Genomic DNA, 18,132 nt, shown 5'->3' with positions numbered 1-18,132 from the left:
GGGCGCGTCAGCTCCCACAAGCGCACCGATGCAATATCACGTTGGGATGCAGTGTCAGCCTCGGCAATTGAAGCTTGGTGCCGGCACGCAGGAGCACCAGCGTGCTCGCAATGCCTGCAGCGCTTGAATGGCGTGTGCAAACTTTGGCATCTCAGGCGGCCGGGCGTAGCGGCGCCTCTCGCAAGTGCTGTGACCCCAGGGTGTCGAACGGTCGAAAAGTTCGAGCGTCATGTCGCGGAAGTTCGTGTCTCCTCCCGCCAACCCCAACCAGCCCCGCACGACCCCAATCGGCCGCAAACCGCCACACAGCAGGCTCTGGTAACCGACGCTCCTCTTTGCTTGGCGCCGGACCGTCTCGAGTGAACCCACCGGTGTGGGCGCCGCCGCTGAGCATCACGGCAAACGGGTGACGGACCTGCACATAGAACGAATCACCTCGGCCGACCCTGCCGCTGCGGCCGACGATGTCGGATGCTCTCGAGCACTCTCCAGCGCCGGGCGCGGTCCTGACACAGCCGGCCGTGCTTCACCGCCGCTGTTCAGCTCGGCGGCAGAAATGCAGCGGATACGAGCTCTTTACGGACTGTCGAGCTGCGGTCGGAGAACTCGTGAGCTTCCACACATCGCAATTCCTGCCGATGCATTCTGGAACAATCACATAACGCCTGCCATCACCACAGCCCACTTGCGACATTTGTGGCCCAAGCCGGTCCGCAGTATCCCAGTATCCCAGTATCCGGTGACCACATCAGCCGGGGATGCTCTAGGGAGGGGTGCAGCTGCATGGTGACAACTACCAGTGAGAAGGATGGGGATGCAGCTGGCTGCTGGACCATGGCTTACACACGGGCACACTTCCATGAATTGCCAGTATCCAGCAGTATCCAGCAGTATCCCGCAGTAGCCTGCAGTATCCCAGTATCCGATGCGCCGGCTCCGAGTATTGCGGTGAAAATACTGCGCGATACTGCCATGGCCACACTACTTCAGTAACACAATATCTGCATGCCCCAGGCCCAGTATTGCAGTATCACCCTCGCGGCAGAGAGGTATTTGCGCCACCGATACTTGACCTTCGCTTGCGGGATATTGGGATACTTGGCCAAGGGCCGTGTGCAGGCAGCATGCAGTATTGCAATAAAAATACTTGCTTTGCGTGTCTGTAATACTGGAATATTGCGCCACAGCACCTCGGATACTGGGATACTGGAAATACTGTGAAATACTCCAACTCTCCTTGCCTACTCAGTCGAACCCTCAACAATGACGGACCACCACTTCATGTCGACGCGCGTGCCCACCAAGCCGGTCAGCAACGCGGTGCACGCCGGCTACGACGGCGCCGCGAAGCGCGAGGACGGCATCCCGCTCTACGGCATGGACAAAGAGCTCGCCGACAAGGCGGCGGCCAAGTTTGACCCGAAGATGGAGCGCGAGGCGCGGGAGTGGATCGAGGCGGTGACGGGCGAGGCGCTCGAGGGCACGCTCCAGGAGGCGCTCAAGTCGGGCGTCGTCCTCTGCGCCCTCGTCAACGCGCTCAAGCCCGGCGTCTGCAAGAAGCCGTCGACAATGAAGATGGCGTTCCAGCAGATGGAGAACATCGCCAAGTACCTCGAGGCGTGCAGCGCGCTGGGCGTCCCGAAGCACGACCTCTTCCAGACCGTCTCGCTCTACGAGAACCAGGACATGATGGCCGTCATCACAAACATCCACTCGCTCGGCCGCGTCAGCGGCAAGGTGCCCGGCTACGGCGGCCCGACCCTCGGGGCGAAGCTTGCGGACAAGTCGGTGCGGCACTTTGACGAGGAGACGCTGCGCAAGGGCCGGGCGGAGCAGACCTTCCTCGGCAAGGGATCGCACGGCAACGCCTCGCAGGCCGGCACCGTCGACACCAGCCGCAACATCGGCAAGATGGACAAGGTCCGCGGCATCGACGGCCTGGGGACCGACGCCAGCGTGACGGCAGTGGGGATGGGCTCGCACGGGCACGCGTCGCAGGCGGGCACCTTCGACACCAGCCGCAACATCGGCAAGGTGGACCACGTGAAGGGCATCGGCGGCCTGGGGACCGACGCCAGCGTGACGGCGGTGGGGATGGGCTCGCACGGCCACGCCTCGCAGGCGGGCACCTTCGACACGTCGAAGAACATCAGCAAGGTCGACCACGTGAAGGGCATCGACGGGCTCGGCGGCGACGGCACCACGACCGCGGTCGGCATGGGCTCGCACGGGCACGCCTCGCAGGCGGGCACGTTTGACACGTCGAAGAACATCGACCGGACGACCAACATCAAGGGCATCGACGGGCTCGGCACGGACGGCATCTCGCAGATCAACCTGGGCTCGCACGGCCACGCGACGCAGGAGGGGATGGGCAAGATGCACGGCACGCGCGAGATTGTGCACCAGACCGTTGGCGGCGCGGTGGCAGCGGCGTGAGGAGCGGCGCAGTTGAGAGAGGCTGCCGCTCGGTTGTTGATAGTTATTGCGGTACACGGACGGCCGGTTGAGTTCAGAGCTGCTGGTACGCGTGTTGGAGTGCCTATTTATCCTACGTCCCAGTACTGTACCTGTACGTATAAGATGCCTGCATACAACCTATCCTCTCTCTCCCTCCCCCTCTCGCTCCACTCGTCGCTGCCCGCGCCATGCTCCTGCCCCATGTGAGCGACTCCTCTCGCGCGCCTCTCCACTCTAGTCTGCGCCTCGCTCTCGCACTCACCACGCCATCGAACCACGCCACTCCATCTCACTCGTCCCTTCACACTTGGTCACTGCGGAGGCCCAAGCAAGGCCGATCGCCCTTGTGTGTGTGCTGGTGGGTGTGGGTGTGACGTGTCTCAATTGCGAGCGATCGACGTGTTGAGGCCGAGCGGCGAGCGCGCCGACCGCCGTCCGCCGCGACTCCACTCTCCACCTCCAGTCTCCACCGAGCACCGTGCTCGCGACACGTCCTCTCGTCTCCTCGGAGTCGGACCTCGCGTGTCGCGTCTCGGCTCTCTCGCGACCCTCTGGGCGCAGGGCAGAGAGTGGCTTTCGCTGCTCGCTGTGGGCGCGGAGAGAGACCGCCGCGTGGCAAGGGAGTCGGGCGACACTAGTGAGAAAAATTAGACACGCACGTAAAAGACAGACGGGACCCACAACAGCATGTGTCACATATTTGGTGTGTCTTGGGCCCGATCGGATATATGGTGTGGGCTAGGCCAAGGGGGTGTGGGCTCCGCTCTTTCAGCCTAGACCGCCTCGGCGCCTGCGACAATCTCGGTGAGCTCGGTGGTCACCTTTGCCTGTCTCATCCGGTTGTAGATGAGCGTGAGGCGCGCTATCATGTCGGCCGCGTTGGTGGAGGCCGAGTCCATGGCCGTCATGCGCGAGGCCTCCTCCGAGGTCTTGTTCTCGAGGAGGCAGCCGTAGATGGTGCAGGCGAGGTTGAACTGGTAGATGTCGGCGAGCACCGTCTCCTTCTCTCCCTCGAACTCGAACTCGTCGAACACGCCCGAGGCGCCGAGCACCTCGGGCCCCTTGATGGTGAGGGGGGTCGGCTCGAAGTTGATGACGGAGCGGAACTTGTTGTACCAGATGGTGTAGCTGTCCGCGGAGGAGGGGGAAGGGGGGGGGGGCTTGGAGCGATCGGGGCGGCGGGCGGGCGCGGGCTGTGGCGAGCGTTCGGGTGCGGGTGCGGGTGCGGTGGGGGGGAGGGGGGGGAGGGGGGGGGCGCACGACTCGGCGGTCGAGGCGAGCATCTGCTCGGCGAGGAAGGAGGCGAGGGAGAAGGTGATCGCGCCGCCGTACGCCTCGTCGAACGTCGTCTTGTAGTACTCGCTGTGCGTGCGCGCCATCCCGTCCCGCCCCTTGCTGCCGACGATAAGCAGCTGTGCGCGGGGACGCGGGCGGGGGCGGGTGAGGGATAGGAGGTGTGCGTGTGGAACGGCCGGAGGGGAGGGCGCCGCGGTCGTGGCAGGCTCGGGGCGGGCGCGGGGGCTGGCGCGGACGAGGGGGGAGGGGGGGGGGGGGGGGCTGCCTGCGGCGACGACTCGGCACCCCGCTGGACGAGCGCGTCCACCGCCAACTTGACCTCCTTGCAGATTTTGGAGTTGATGCCGCCGCAGAGGCCCTTGTCGGAGGAGATGGCGAGCTTCATCACCGAAGCGGGCGCCTCCTCCCCCTCCTTGATGCCGATGTGCGGCATCATGAGGTTTTGCACAGAAGCTGCAAACGGGCGCGCGGCAATCATCTCCGACTCGGCTTTACGCAGCTTAGACGCGGCGACCATCTTCATCGCCTTGGTGATCTTCGAGGTGGACGAGACCGACTTGAGCCGCTTCCCCAGATCCTTGATCGAGGGCATATTGCCGCTTAGGGCGTAGCAAAAGGCAAAGACGCCGGAGGCAAAACGCTGTCGAGACGGCGAAAAAATAACCTATCTATTAACAACGAAGGCGCTCTCAAAAAATAAAGGAGGACAGGGTCGAACGGGCGGCGCCTGACTCCCTTGGGCTGTCTGCTTTCTTTCTTTCTTTCTTTGAAGGCGCGGGCGGCGGTGCTCGCCGGCGCTCGCGGCGCTTCGGTGCTCGGGCGCGCTCGCCATTATGCTCGTTCAGGGCGGGTCGCACAGCGCCCGCACACGCACACGCACGCACACACACCGACACACACACACACAACACACACACACACAAAGAATTCTTAAAATACAAGCCTCTCTCACAGCACACTGGCACGACAAGGGCGCGGGCTGGCGCGCACACAAAGAAGAAAGCTGTCGTGATTTCTGGTTGGTCTTCAAAAATCTCTCTCACACAAACAAAACCCATCCAGGCCCCAAATGACGTGTGAGTGTTAGAGTTGTTTGGTATTGCTAAAAATCTCTCTCTCTCTCTCTCACACACACACACACACACACACGCACGCACGCACGCACACACACATGCATGCACAGACACACAGCCCTTCCCCTTCCCCCTCAAGACCTCAAGGACGAAGGACACACACAGGACGCACCTCTAGCGAAGCCCACATAGTATGTGGGAGACTCCTGCCGCCGCCCCTGCCACCCCTGTCAGTGTGCCTGTGGTTGCGAGAGACCTGCCAGTGAGAAACTGGAGGAAGGTCGCCAGATGGAGATGAGACCGCCAGTGGAGTAGGGAGTCCACCGAGCACCGCGCTGCGAGCCTGTCGCATTCCCTTGTCAGGAGCAGGAGAACTAGGAGAGCGCAACCAGTAGGAGGCCCGTGCCTGCCCCCGTGCCGCCTGGTGCAAGTTTGTCCTATATACGAGAGGGGAATCCCTGGGACCCTGTCTTGTGGGTGAACCCTGCCCAGCCCCCCTCCGTGTCGCGATGCGCTCCCCACTCCCGTTCCCCTGTGTCCCTGATCGTCCTTCCAAAATCCTGCTCGTGCAGGTGGGGACCTTGTGCTTGTCCTCCTCCCTGTCCCATCCCTCGTTTGGTTTGCCTTTTTCTTTCTTTCAGACGCCCGAGCGCCGAGGGCGAATATCTGAGCGCGCGGACGGCTCGCACACTCTCCTTTTGTCTCTCTTTTTGCTGGCGAACTCAAACCCAAGCGACTCACGTATGGGGCACACGTGTGCGCGTACCGCGTACCGGTCGGCTCTATCAGGTTAAGGAGATAGGATACGGCATACCCGTATGCACATAATCATAAATTTAGGGGTCGCGTATATAGAGGGTGGATGATGGGTTGACGGAAATCCGGGGACGCGACCCACTTCGCCACAGACGGTCCCGCGCCTCGCCGCTATGACGGGCACACGCCCCGCACCGTCCGCTGTGTGCCCGTCTTTGTCCGGAGTGAATACTCCAACGCGCTCGTCGGTGACGGCGTCCCCGGATTTCGCCGCGCTCGGCGAACCTCGACAGCGCTTTCGGTGGCATGCAGCTCTTTGCGACAGAAGCCTGGAGAGCAGCTCCTCTGCTGCTCACACACTCTGCACAGTTGACACAGCCTACTGTGCGGCTGCCACAGCTGTGACAGGTTAAGGAGATACGCACATAATCAAAAGATTAAAGTTAGGGGTCGCGTATATATTCCTAGAGTATATATACAAACAGCCGATCGGACTGGCTGATCGTTTCTTTTTCCTGCGTTCGCCCCAAGAAAATAAATGTGTCTTGTCTCACAAAGGCAACCGCCCCTGCGCCTCATAGCAGCCCGCAGTTGACAATCTCGACGCGCCGCAGGAGCTGCCCCGTCCTGTCCTCCGCGCGGCTGTCGCCGATGGTCTTTGACAGGGATGTGAAGAGGCTCTTCTGCGCGTTGAACACGTTGTCGGCGACCGAGCCGGGCTCCTCGAGGCTCCGCCCCGTGATGTACGGGAGGCCCTCGATGAGCGGCAGCAGCCCGGCCGAGTCCTGCGACAGCCGCCCGATCACCTCCCAGCCGCTGTCCAGCTGCGGCGCCGGGCCGAGAGTGATGCCAAACTCGGGCCCCGCCGAGAACTGGCGCCGCGTGATCAGCCCGCGCCGGTCATGCTTGAGCTCGTTCACCTCGACCACGCCATCGAGCGGGACGAGCCGCGAGCCGTACTCGTACTGTTGCGCGCCAGCAAACTCCGTGAGCCGCAGGCCGTTGATACGCCCGCCCTGCAGGATCACTCCGGGCCGCAGGGTGGTGAAGGCGCCGGTGCGGTAAGACGGCCCGTCGCTGCTCGACCGGAACTGGCCAATGTCGCCCTTCACAAAGCCCTTGAATCGCTCCACCGCTTTAGGCGCGTCGTTGCCGTAGAGCTCGAACTGGACGCGCCCTCGCACGGCCGCGTCCTCCAGGACGCCGCTGTCGACGTCAAAGCTGCGGATCACGCGCAGGTCGATGAAGCCTCGGTCCGTCACTGCGGCGGGCGCGGACGCGGCGGCTGGCGCGGCGGCTGGCGAGGCTGCCGGCGAAGGCTGCGGCACGAGGCATCCCAACGCTCCGCCGACGAGTACTGCCCGACGCGGAGCATGCGCGGCGGCTGCGGCGGAACAGGAGAGCAACACAGCAAGAAGAATGGCTGAGGAGCGGGTCGCGGGTCCCATGTGCAGGTGCATGTTTTGTGCCGTCGGCCAGCTCTGGGCGCCGCCAGGCGCCGCAGCGCCGTAGCCTCTCTGGTCGCGCCTACCCCTAATTGACGCTATTCTGACTGGGGTGTAACAAAGTTTGAACCACACGCGCGGCGCGAGGCCTTGCGCCCCATGCGGTACGGGGCCGTGAAACCCATCGCCTGGGGGTGCTAGGACACCGAGAGACATGATCCAGAAGTGCCAGGCACACCCACAGTGGTCAACACGAGAACGCCGAAATCGTGACCTCGGAACGCGGTCACGGCAAATCTGACTAATCTGTAACAACCGTTAATACGGATGGCTCACGCTGGCGCATGGCCTCGCCGCTGCTACCCTCCCGACCTCAGGTGAGCAGACAAGATCCCCTGAGCTGCCGGCGCTCTCTGATCGCCCGGATCGCAACTGCCGTGGCAAAACTGCGAGCTCCCGAGGACGTCTGGCGCCGAGTGCGTCTGGCACCGGGCACGGAAGCTCGCACTCGGCCGCACGCGATAGTGCTGCCGCGAGAGCGCCTGCCAGGTACGACATGTCTCGTGTAGACTCCTCCTGGGTCATGGTCGGTCATATGCAGGACGGCCAGAGTCGCCCACATCGCCTACGCGGTCCCGAGTGTGGTCAGGCTGATACACCGCGACTCAACGGTTGAGTGCGGCCAGCGCACACAAAAGTCGTCGACTGCGGCCTGGCGCGGTGATCATAGGTGCTGGAGACCAGGCAGTATGAGCCTGTAACTGGGCACGCATGAACTCGGTACCTACATTCGCAGAGGCCCGGCAAGGATGGGATCTAGTAGAGTGATTGCGCACTGAGACCGTGCTCCGTGGGTCGCTGGAATGACCTGAAAGGCATCCTCAGTGCCGCTGCTCGACTCTCCAGTGTCACAGCCGATGCCTGTGACCTGGTCACCGCCGCACGCAGGTTGAGATCCGCGCCTCCTCGGGTGTGCCCTCATAGACAGCCTTCGGCGGCGCGTAGCGACGCGAGAGCCGCTCCTACACAGGCGTGTACGGTGAACCACCGACGGATAGAGCACAGATCTATGGTCACGCCGGCAGCCTCTGAGGTCGAGACGAGGCTGCCGGCGTCGCCGCTGCAGCTCTGGGCATCACCTGCACAAGCCAAGCAGACTTTGTTACAAAAGCGGAGGCGTGTCGACGCGCCGCGCGCTCACATACTTGGGCTCCCATCTCGGCGCGCGCGAGTCAAGGCCGAACCGACTAGCTGCCGCCGCGGCGGGTGTGGCTGGGCTGCAGGCAGGCCTGTGGCCGGCGCTCGGCAAGCTGTGGCGCGGCGCCGGCGCAGCGCTTGTTACAAATTCGGCGTTGGAGTCAGATTTCTTTGGCGAGTCAGAATAGCGTCAATTGCGGGTAGTTAGAGAACAAGTCGAATGGCGAGAGAAAGCGAAAAAACAAGGGCGGCGACACGGGTGGGAAGAGAGTAAGAAGGGGCGGCTTAGACCCGAGGCGTGGAGAACGACAGAGAGCCGAAAGAGAGTATTGGGCCCGCTCCTCTTCGAGACGAGGCGCCACGGCTGGAATAACCAAGGCCTCGCTCGCATGCGACTTCGCACGCAACCTAGCCAAGCAGGGGATAGCGACATGGTCGGAGTGCCAGAACGGGGCACCGGGGAAGTGTTGACGTGGCGGCAAATGAAGCGAGTCTATGGCCTCAGAGACAACACGACGGAACACAGCGAATACACGAGGCTGGCGGAGCAGCTGGATGGAGCGACCAGAGTGGGCACAGCTGCGACAATACTGGAAGTGGGCGGTTATAGAAGGGCGCGCACACGGTCAGGAGACGGGATGGAGGGCGCCCGACAGGGTGCTGAAGGTGAAGGCAGCAAGGAAGGCGCCGACCTGCTACGGGGGGGGCAGAGAGGAGGACGGACACGGATGGGAGTACCTCTGCGAATGGGAAGGCGAGCAGAGCGACAGTTGGGTGTGGCATGATAAGATGGCGAGCGTAGAGTATGTCGGTGATTTGGCTAACACATGGGAGCGGGAGCTGATGCATGCGCAAGGCGTGAGATGGCAAGCGGCGTCCTTCCGAGAGTGGCTAGAGCACCGCAGAAGGCTAGGTAGTTCGGGGCCGGAGGCAGCGCAAGCGGACAGAGCACTAGAGACGTGCGATGGGAAAGGTAATGCACCGTCGTGGAGCGATGTGCTCGATCGATTCATCGATTACAGCAGGGAGGTAAACGGGTTGTGCACACACGGCCCCAACATGACAGAACACACGTTCGAAGAAGGGCGAACCAAGACGGACATCCGAGTGGAGGGGAGGGCCAGGACGCTCTACCTCGGAGGGAAGAAACCGGCGCAAGATAGCGGCACACACCTGGGGTCGAGAGAGGACGGGGACAATCGAGTGGTAAAACTGGAGGGGACCCCGGGCCTCGACACGAATGCGACATGGGAGGAGGAGATACCCGAGCAAAATAAGATCACGAAGGACGCGGTGAGAAAGATGATGGAGAGGCAGGAGAGGGAGCGACAGGAGGGGAGCCTCGGGGCGGATGAGCCGCTGTTCCCAGAGGGAGGGCCCCAGAGGCACATAAACTGGCAGAAAGAAGGCTACGAGCTGTTCGTGGGATACGGACACGGGGCGAGCGCGATCAGAGTAGGGGAGCTACAGGAGGACCCCCTAACGCGCTTCTTGCTCTGATACGACGAGTTTGAGACGGGGGGAGAGCTGAGAGACGGCAAGGGAGCGCAAATCAAGATGGGAAAGGACAGCGAGCCGCTCCGATCGGGGAAGGGACGAGCCCTGAACGTGAAAGTAGCGCAGACATGCCTCGCGCTGCACGTTTCACACCAGTTCACACACTTTGCGGCGACGGACGGAGGAAAGGACCATGAAGACAAACTGGCTGAGGATAGAAAGTACGTACCGAACCCTAGGGTGGCGTACGGCGTGTTCGAAGGACCGACGCGATTTGGGAGGCGCGCCCCGGGAGACGCACAGGTAAAGGATCCCAACGGAATCGGACCCTGTGAAGAAGGGGAGATACGGACAGCGTTTGGGGCGGGAATGTGGGGAGGAAAGCTGCCGAGCACGTGGGAGCCGATAGACGCGGAGATGTACGCGATACTCGCATACCTACGCAAAATGGCGAGCGCGAGCGACGCAGACGCGACGGTGCCTAGTACTATGCGACTGCAAACCCGCGCTGCAGCAGATTGAGAATGCGCACCGCAAAGGGATGCCAGAGGGCCTGAGGGACTGGGAGAGAGGCGGTCTCCTAGAGGCGATTGCTTACTATAGATCGAAGCTAGAGGCGGTGGTCTTTGTGTGGGTGCCTTCGCACGTGGGAATAGCCTGCAACGCATACGCCGACGCAGTAGCGACAGCATACCTCGGAAACAACGATACGGAGGACGCCTCAAAAGTGGTGCGGGACGCGGTGCGAACTAGGCCATGCATGTACACGACGCGAAGGGAGGCGGCAGAGGACACAGAGAAGAGGGAGATAGTGGACCGACGGACGTACGGGCACATGTGTCAGAGCGCGCACGAGTGGGTGTGCGGACAATTTCGAAAGACGGTGAGGCCGGGATCGCACACGGCAGGGGTGGCGGGACGGCTGTGGAGCGAAGTGGCTGTAGCCAGCCTCAAACACCCATGGGACAATAAGATGAGATTGCCAGATGAGAACGGGGGGAAGGACAGGCGAGCGACATTTGACGACGTCGGGGGTCACAATGATTGTGACGACCAAAACGATCTTGGGAGCCAGGGTGAGACAACAGGTCGGGGTGCCACACGGGGCGCACCACAGGCGTATTCTAGGGGGGGGAACGAAACGGGGAATGAGGGGCCCCGCCACGAGAAGTGCGTTCTGGGGATGCAGAGCGTGCAAGGCGGCTAGGGAAAGCCACAAAAGAGGCGCGCGAGGCAAGGAGCGCGTTTCCCAACGCAGCGATGCGCCGTATCATCAATCTCGCCGAGGACGGGAGCGGGGCGCGCCACTCCGCCGACGCGCTCTTCATCACGGCCAAGGCGGCGGAGCTCTTCATGACGCGCCGCCTGTGGGAGACGCCCGCGCGGTCTGTGTCGGCGCGAAGCGAAGCAAGATCCTACCCGGCGACAGCAAGAGTCGAACGGGAGGCGCCGGACTCAAAAGACACCGCCACATTCCTGAGACGAGCGAGGGCAGCCTCCTTAAAGGCGAAAGGGTCTAGATTTGGGGCGCTCGCCGAAGAGGAGTACGACAAATTAGCGCCCGTGATTGCCTGCACGCTGCCCGCATCACGGACTCCATACCCGAAAGAAAGAGAGGGGAGCTCGCAGGAGAGGTGACGAGAGAACTACAGGTAGTGGGGAAGGCAGCCTCGATCGCCATACTGACATGGATGCGAAACAACGACAAGACCAAGGCAAGGCCAAGGGCAGAGGAACGAGATAGAAGAATATAGGGTGGATAAAGCGCCTGTTCACGGCATGGAGGGTGAGCCACGCTGAACGTGCTGAACGTAGAGCCGAACGGGAGGAAGCCGGGGAAGACGAAACACCAGTGGTAATCCCGTCGTCAGCTGTAACGATGCACCCGCGAAGGGGACCCCAGCGCCAGCATCAGCCGTGGAGGTACAAGTGTCCGAAGAGAGAGTGGACCTGAGCAACGATATGACTTGGCGGCAAATGATCGCAGTGGGCGTCAGAAGAGTCATCCTTGCGCGAGGAGAGCTCGATAAACTCGAGGGGCCAGGATATGCCGCGAGGAGGGCAGAGTTACGCCGAGAGGCGAGAGCAAGGGATCGGCAGGCAGCGGCGTCGTCGCAGAACGAGGCAGAGGGGAGCGAAGCGACAGAGGAAGAAGCGACAAGAGAGAGAACGACGAGAGTGGGAAGACCGCGAGGTGGCATGAAGGTTGCAGCGAGAATCGGCGAGGGACTGCGAAGAGAGATAGGAAGAGGCAGACGCCCAAGGGTGGGCGACGGCTAGCGCACCACACACCTCTCCTTAAAATCCCTGTGTGGTGGCGGCGTGCCGTCCTCCCAACCCTCCCTAGGGTTGTCTGTTTTCTTTCTTTCTTTCTGCGGAAAAAACAAAATATTTAAGCGAAGCCACGATTGCGGATGTGGGGACTAGATGATTAGAAGGGTGGAGGGGCCCGTCTGCAGAGTTAAAGGCCGATAATTCGAGAAATTAAAGAAAAAAGAAAAACTTGTGCCGGTCGGGGTTCGGTCGGGACACGTCCCAGTGCCATGTCCGGCCTCGCCAGCAGGGTCGCAACTGCGCTCGCTCGCTGCATGGCGCCCTCGCGCAAGCGCTGCCAGCACACGGACGAACGCGCATCCACCGGCATGAGCGTCAACGAGTGCTGCGCGATCTGCCTGGAGACGGACGAAGGTGACGGTGTCGGCCGCTGGTCCCGCATGAGCTGCGGCCACCGCTATCACGCGGCATGCATTCAAAGATGGGCAAGGGAGAGTGGTGCGTGCCCCATCTGCAGCGCCGAGCTACCAGCCGACCTTCGCAGGCTGTCCGAGTTTGGCAGTCGCGGAAGTCCAGACTCCGGTCGTGGTGCACCCTGCTCGTCTGAGCTGATCGTGCCCTTGCACCTGCACGTCCGGCGCTGCCCCGGCTGTCACGGCCCCATTGAGAAGGTGGGAGGCTGCAACCAAATGCGCTGTCGCTGCGGCCAGCAGTTTGACTGGCGGGAGGCCGCACCCGTGACGTCCCGAAATAGCCTTCGTGTTGCGATGCCCGAAGGACCGGTACCGCGGCTCGTCTGCGCGATTGGGATCACCTGGTGGTGCGGAGGCACGTTTGCCCTCAAGGGCGTGGCCACCACCATTCTTGTGTGCGGGGCAGTCTGGCTCGTCTGCTGTGCACTTGTCGCGTGGGTCGTCAACGTCGTGCTTCAGGCGATAGGCGAGGCGATCGCCGAGGGATTGCGCGAGGGGCTACGCGAGGCGATTCGGGGAAGGTGACCACGGTAGTGGTTGACTGTAGGGTGGCTGTGGGTGGCTGGTACGGTGCTCGATCAGAACAGGAGTACCACAGGCACAATTGTCGCGTGCACCGCACGCGGGCCACAGAGGAAGTCCACAAGATAGGGAGGTGTCTCGTCGGTCATATGTTCCGATATCGGCTTTGATAGCGAAATATTCGTACTGTCTCTCAACGGAGGATAAATAGACACTCCAACACGGGTATCAGCAGCTCTGAACTCTAGAACTCAACCGGCCGTCCATGCGGTACCGCAATATCCAATAAATATCAACAACCGAGCGGCAGCCTCTCTCAACTGCGCCGCTCCTCACGCCGCTGCCGCCGCGCCGCCAACGGTCTGGTGCACAATCTCGCGCGTGCCGTGCATTTTGCCCATCCCCTCCTGCGTCGCGTGGCCGTGCGAGCCCAGGTTGATCTGCGAGATGCCGTCCGTGCCGAGCCCGTCGATGCCCTTGATGTTGGTCGTCCGGTCGATGTTCTTCGACGTGTCAAACGTGCCCGCCTGCGAGGCGTGCCCGTGCGAGCCCATGCCGACCGCGGTCGTGGTGCCGTCGCCGCCGAGCCCGTCGATGCCCTTCACGTGGTCGACCTTGCTGATGTTCTTCGACGTGTCGAAGGTGCCCGCCTGCGAGGCGTGGCCGTGCGAGCCCATCCCCACCGCCGTCACGCTGGCGTCGGTTCCCAGGCCGTCGATGCCCTTCACGTGGTCCACCTTGCCGATGTTGCGGCTGGTGTCGACGGTGCCCGCCTGCGACGCGTGCCCGTGCGAGCCCATCCCCACCGCCGTCACGCTGGCGTCGGTCCCCAGGCCGTCGATGCCGCGGACCTTGTCCATCTTGCCGATGTTGCGGCTGGTGTCGACGGTGCCGGCCTGCGAGGCGTTGCCGTGCGATCCCTTGCCGAGGAAGGTCTGCTCCGCCCGGCCCTTGCGCAGCGTCTCCTCGTCAAAGTGCCGCACCGACTTGTCCGCAAGCTTCGCCCCGAGGGTCGGGCCGCCGTAGCCGGGCACCTTGCCGCTGACGCGGCCGAGCGAGTGGATGTTTGTGATGACGGCCATCATGTCCTGGTTCTCGTAGAGCGAGACGGTCTGGAAGAGGTCGTGCTTCGGGACGCCCAGCGCGCTGCACGCCTCGAGGTACTTGGCGATGTTCTCCATCTGCTGGAACGCCATCTTCATTGTCGACGGCTTCTTGCAGACGCCGGGCTTGAGCGCGTTGACGAGGGCGCAGAGGACGACGCCCGACTTGAGCGCCTCCTGGAGCGTGCCCTCGAGCGCCTCGCCCGTCACCGCCTCGATCCACTCCCGCGCCTCGCGCTCCATCTTCGGGTCAAACTTGGCCGCCGCCTTGTCGGCGAGCTCTTTGTCCATGCCGTAGAGCGGGATGCCGTCCTCGCGCTTCGCGGCGCCGTCGTAGCCGGCGTGCACCGCGTTGCTGACCGGCTTGGTGGGCACGCGCGTCGACATGAAGTGGTGGTCCGTCATTGTTGAGGGTTCGACTGAGAGTGCGAGTTGTGGACGTGCGAGTTTTGAGCTTCCTTGCCCTTGATCACGTGGACTGCGCGCGGCGAGCCTGCCGAGATGCTTACTTCGCCGCCCGAATCAGCCATCGTTTCCGCATTCATGCGTCATGGGAGTCATGAGTTCGAACCAGTCTGGGGCGATTCCCGCCCGTGCGTGGCGGGCGGCGGTCAGTTTATAGGTCAGTGGCATAGATCGGGCGGGGCGGTCGGTCGTGAGCTCTGTCTGGGCCGGCTGTGAGAGGGAAAGTGTTCAATTGGTAGAGACCGACCAGAGTTGTGTTTTTCTTCAAAGCCAGGTACGGATATGTGGCGTTTCAGCTCCGGTCCGGCGGAGCTCTGACAGCTCTGACAGCATATTGTCACACGACAGCGTGATGAGCCTCGCGCGTTCGATATCTACCCTGGCCTTCGTCGTCTCTGCCGTGGTTCACCTCGGCCTCGTCCAGTCCGCCGGTGGCCTGCTCGACTCGTGCAACGCATTTGGCTTTGTCGGCGTATCTGCGGAAGAGTGCCACGCGATTACAACGTCTGTGCAGCGGACTGGCGGCCAGGCGGAAAAGGACATGCTCGCGCTCGCCTTCGCGGCGATGCGCGGCGAGTGCTGCCAGTTCATCGGGATGGGCGCGGGCTCGGTGTACGCCCTGCTCTTCCTCTCAAAGGGCACGGATGAGGCAGGCAAGCTTCGGAAGGGAGATTTGCGGTTGATATCAAACGCGGCAATATCTGCACAATAGGTGGCGGTAATCCACTTCATGCACTCGGTGTGGGCCTGCATTGTTCAGGTGGCTTCTCACAAAACCACATTCACAACTGATTCACAACAGGGCCGGATTTCACCGCTCTCACACGCCACGGGTTCCCGGCTGAGAGAATGTGGCATCTCCAGGTGGTCAACTCGCAGAACGCAGGACTGTTGCCCTTCCTGCCCGCAGCGGCAGACGAGTACGACCCGGTGTCCGGTGCCAAGCTCAAGCCCTTCCTCCTCCTCGTCGGTTGCCAGGCCGTCTTGTATGTGGCCGCCTTCCTCCTCTCGCGAGGCAACGGGCGCGTCGCCAAGAGCAAGGATGCGTGAGGGCGCCCAAGCGCACAGCCAGAAGCTAAGGCGTGACTGAGAAAGTGAGCGTGCTAGACCTCACAGCTACGTACCGTACACGTACGACAGAAGGGTGTGGACGTCTCGTCGTCGACGTGCCACGTGCGCAGTGCGCGCGACGACACTCGACAGACACTCAATCTCAGAGTGCCAGCGGAGAGCGCGAGCAAAATGCAAATTTCTTTCCAGTATGTGTGTATATATACGAAGCGCCTACATGTGGTGTTGGCTGGCCGTTCCCACGTATACACGTCTCTCTCGAAAACGAAATGCAGACACAGGTGCCACGGCTAGCCCACGCGCCCCACGGCCCACGCGAGCGGGGCAGACCAAGCGTGAACACTCTCCCTCGTGTCCCTGCTGCCACCTGCTGTGTGAGCGAGCCTCAAGGGCAGCCTCCAGACAACGGTGGACAGGATATACACATTCGTGCTACGAGCTGCGGCTTCGGGTGGATTTCGTCGCACCGCTAGTGCATGTCCATTGGCTTGGGGGCGGTAAGGGTCATCCCCTTGCCGAAGTCGGGCTCCGGACCAATCAGCCCGGCGGCGTAGAAGTACGGCGTGTACGACGCGTTCCCCGGATTGGAGGCGACGGCAGCCTCGATGTACTCCTGAAGCAGGGCGGGCCAGAGCGGTTATGTGGCGCTGCTCCAGCGTGAGAGATCTTGGGGTGCCGTGAGCTGCAGGTGTTGGGTGCGTGTGGTGGTGCGGGGGGGGGGAGGGGGGGGGGGGGGGTCTCATCGCCTTCGACGAGAAGTTGTAGCCGACGGCAAACTTGCCCGGCTCCCACGTCGGGATGACGTTGAAGGCCATCCGGCAGAGGATGCACGAGGGCACCGGGAAGTGGGCCTTGAAGCCCATGTTGTAGTCGTTGAAGACGCGGAGGCTCCACGTGGCGTCGGGTCCGTCGGCCGTGATCTCGGCGATCCCGAGTGCGGCCGGCGCCGCGGGGTACATCATGTCGGTACCGTACTGGAAGTGCGTGCCGCCGAAGGGGAGCATGCCCGGCTTGATCTTGCGCTTCGAGATCCAGATCATCGGCGGGCTGCCTGTTGCAAAGCCCGCGGCCGTCTCGGCGCCGGGCGACTTGAGGAAGCCGCGCGTCTCGGTGCCAAACTCGTACTTGCACTTGGGGTCGGCCTCGAGCGCCTCCTTGACGGCCGCGTCCCAGCCGCCCCAGACGACGCAAAAGTCGCTCTCCGGCCCGCCCGCGTAGCAGGCGGCCAGGTCGGCCGGCACCGCAGGGAGGTCGGACGCGGAGTCGGCCCAGGTGAACTGCACGACGGTGTTGTCCGTGTCGCGGTCGACGAAGGAGAAGCAGGCGCGGACGCCAGGGCCCTCCATCGCGGCGGTGCCGTACTTTGTAAAGGCGGCGGTATAGGTGGAGAGGTCCGCGACGGTGCGCTTGGCGAAGATGACGACCGGCTTGGAGGAAGCCGACGGGCGCTTTGGGTCGGTGGCCACGCAGCAAACGCCGGTGGCGTCGCTGAGCTTGTAGCACGGCTGGAAGCACGGGCCGAGCGAGACGAGAAGCGGGATCGCCACGGGTGCCAGCTTGCCGACGACGGCGTCGTACTTGTAGCATGGCGAGGGGAAGGGCACAGTGAGGGCAGGAGGCGCGTGGCGGAGCACGACGGCTTCCGCGACGTGAGAGACGGTGTGAGCGCCAGCGTGCCGCAGTGTGAAGGAGGCGTGGCCTGCCGCTCTACGGGAAGACTACGGCGCACGTGAGTCACGGTGATGCCGCTCGAGGCGCTGAGGAATGAGTCGCCCAGGCAGCACGGGCAGCACAGGCACGGGCAGAACGGCTGGCCAAGAGCGGGCGCTCCGGTGACGCAGTTGAAGTTGGCCATCACGCAGTGCCGCAGATATCAGCGGCGGGGCCTCCTGCGGAGGTGTCTCGGTCCGTCTGAGGGGGGACTCTGTGTGCCTCACGCTTCCTAGAAAGCCGTTCACACCGACAACCGCGTATTCTTTTTCCAGACAAGCGCCCGTCGCGAGCACGTGAATAGCTTCTCAACGCTGGCGCGAGAGCCAGGGCGCACGAGACGGCGCTCACACGCACACACGCGGGGCGGCCACACCGCACAGCGCACACGCTCGCGCCTCGCGGACATCGAGGGCGGACGGGCGCAAGCATTTCTTGTCCACCCTTCTCCCTTCGACTCAATGTCGCGTGTGAGTGGTTGGAGAGCGCTGAGGGAGGGTGTAGAGGATGTAGAGTGTAGAGCGCTGTAGAGCTGTAGAGCTCTACATCCGGCGCGGGACGATGTGTGAGTCCGATGTAGAGCGATGTAGAGCGCGATTTTGCTGTAGAGTTGGTTGTAGAGGCTCTACAGCCAAACCGAGCCGCGCTAATGGGGTGTCTCCGAGTTTACTGGAGCTCTGATGGACAGCCCTGACTATCACTGACACACAGATAGTCACTCTGACGGCACACAGCACCCTATAACTGCGTCATGACCAGCCTGCCATGCGTCGCCGGTGCCGCATTCGTC

General features: G+C 62.7%; 7 protein-coding genes across 7 annotated transcripts; 2 read left to right on the top strand and 5 right to left on the bottom strand.

Annotated features, from left to right (window-relative positions):
* The first annotated feature begins 1,244 nt into the window (after positions 1-1,244).
* EMIHUDRAFT_434223 (hypothetical protein) lies at positions 1,245-2,601 on the top strand. Its single transcript, XM_005784493.1, has one exon. The coding sequence runs from the start codon at positions 1,264-1,266 to the stop codon at positions 2,437-2,439; it is 1,176 nt and encodes a 391-aa protein (XP_005784550.1). The 5' UTR covers positions 1,245-1,263; the 3' UTR covers positions 2,440-2,601.
* A 486-nt stretch (positions 2,602-3,087) lies between these two features.
* EMIHUDRAFT_352634 (ATP synthase gamma subunit) lies at positions 3,088-4,396 on the bottom strand. Its single transcript, XM_005784492.1, has 3 exons — positions 4,022-4,396; positions 3,721-3,872; positions 3,088-3,588 (listed from the first exon to the last, which is right to left on the bottom strand). Exons 1-3 carry the CDS (start codon positions 4,346-4,348, stop codon positions 3,234-3,236), a joined length of 834 nt encoding a protein of 277 aa, XP_005784549.1. The 5' UTR covers positions 4,349-4,396; the 3' UTR covers positions 3,088-3,233.
* A 1,718-nt stretch (positions 4,397-6,114) lies between these two features.
* On the bottom strand, positions 6,115-7,128 carry EMIHUDRAFT_434219 (hypothetical protein). Its single transcript, XM_005784491.1, has one exon. The coding sequence runs from the start codon at positions 7,043-7,045 to the stop codon at positions 6,161-6,163; it is 885 nt and encodes a 294-aa protein (XP_005784548.1). The 5' UTR covers positions 7,046-7,128; the 3' UTR covers positions 6,115-6,160.
* A 196-nt stretch (positions 7,129-7,324) lies between these two features.
* On the bottom strand, positions 7,325-10,561 carry EMIHUDRAFT_449524 (hypothetical protein). Its single transcript, XM_005784490.1, has 5 exons — positions 10,371-10,561; positions 10,120-10,162; positions 7,952-8,052; positions 7,724-7,785; positions 7,325-7,655 (listed from the first exon to the last, which is right to left on the bottom strand). Exons 1-5 carry the CDS (start codon positions 10,414-10,416, stop codon positions 7,404-7,406), a joined length of 504 nt encoding a protein of 167 aa, XP_005784547.1. The 5' UTR covers positions 10,417-10,561; the 3' UTR covers positions 7,325-7,403.
* Positions 10,562-12,245: 1,684 nt separating this feature from the next.
* Positions 12,246-13,178, top strand: EMIHUDRAFT_434217 (hypothetical protein). Its single transcript, XM_005784489.1, has one exon. The coding sequence runs from the start codon at positions 12,268-12,270 to the stop codon at positions 12,994-12,996; it is 729 nt and encodes a 242-aa protein (XP_005784546.1). The 5' UTR covers positions 12,246-12,267; the 3' UTR covers positions 12,997-13,178.
* An 11-nt stretch (positions 13,179-13,189) lies between these two features.
* EMIHUDRAFT_434215 (hypothetical protein) lies at positions 13,190-14,520 on the bottom strand. Its single transcript, XM_005784488.1, has one exon. The coding sequence runs from the start codon at positions 14,499-14,501 to the stop codon at positions 13,326-13,328; it is 1,176 nt and encodes a 391-aa protein (XP_005784545.1). The 5' UTR covers positions 14,502-14,520; the 3' UTR covers positions 13,190-13,325.
* A 1,350-nt stretch (positions 14,521-15,870) lies between these two features.
* EMIHUDRAFT_434212 (hypothetical protein) lies at positions 15,871-17,511 on the bottom strand (the record flags this gene model as incomplete). The annotated part of the gene is made up of 3 exons (XM_005784487.1): positions 15,871-16,245; positions 16,379-17,209; positions 17,362-17,511. Coding segments are annotated over 3 exons (1,304 nt in total), but the record flags the coding sequence as incomplete, so codon positions are not given.
* Positions 17,512-18,132: the final 621 nt, after the last annotated feature.

The sequence above is a fragment of the Emiliania huxleyi genome (assembly GCF_000372725.1).
Source record: "Emiliania huxleyi CCMP1516 chromosome Unknown EMIHUscaffold_17, whole genome shotgun sequence".
Lineage (NCBI taxonomy): Eukaryota > Haptophyta > Isochrysidales > Noelaerhabdaceae > Emiliania > Emiliania huxleyi.
This window is presented reverse-complemented; position numbering and strand designations above follow the sequence as displayed.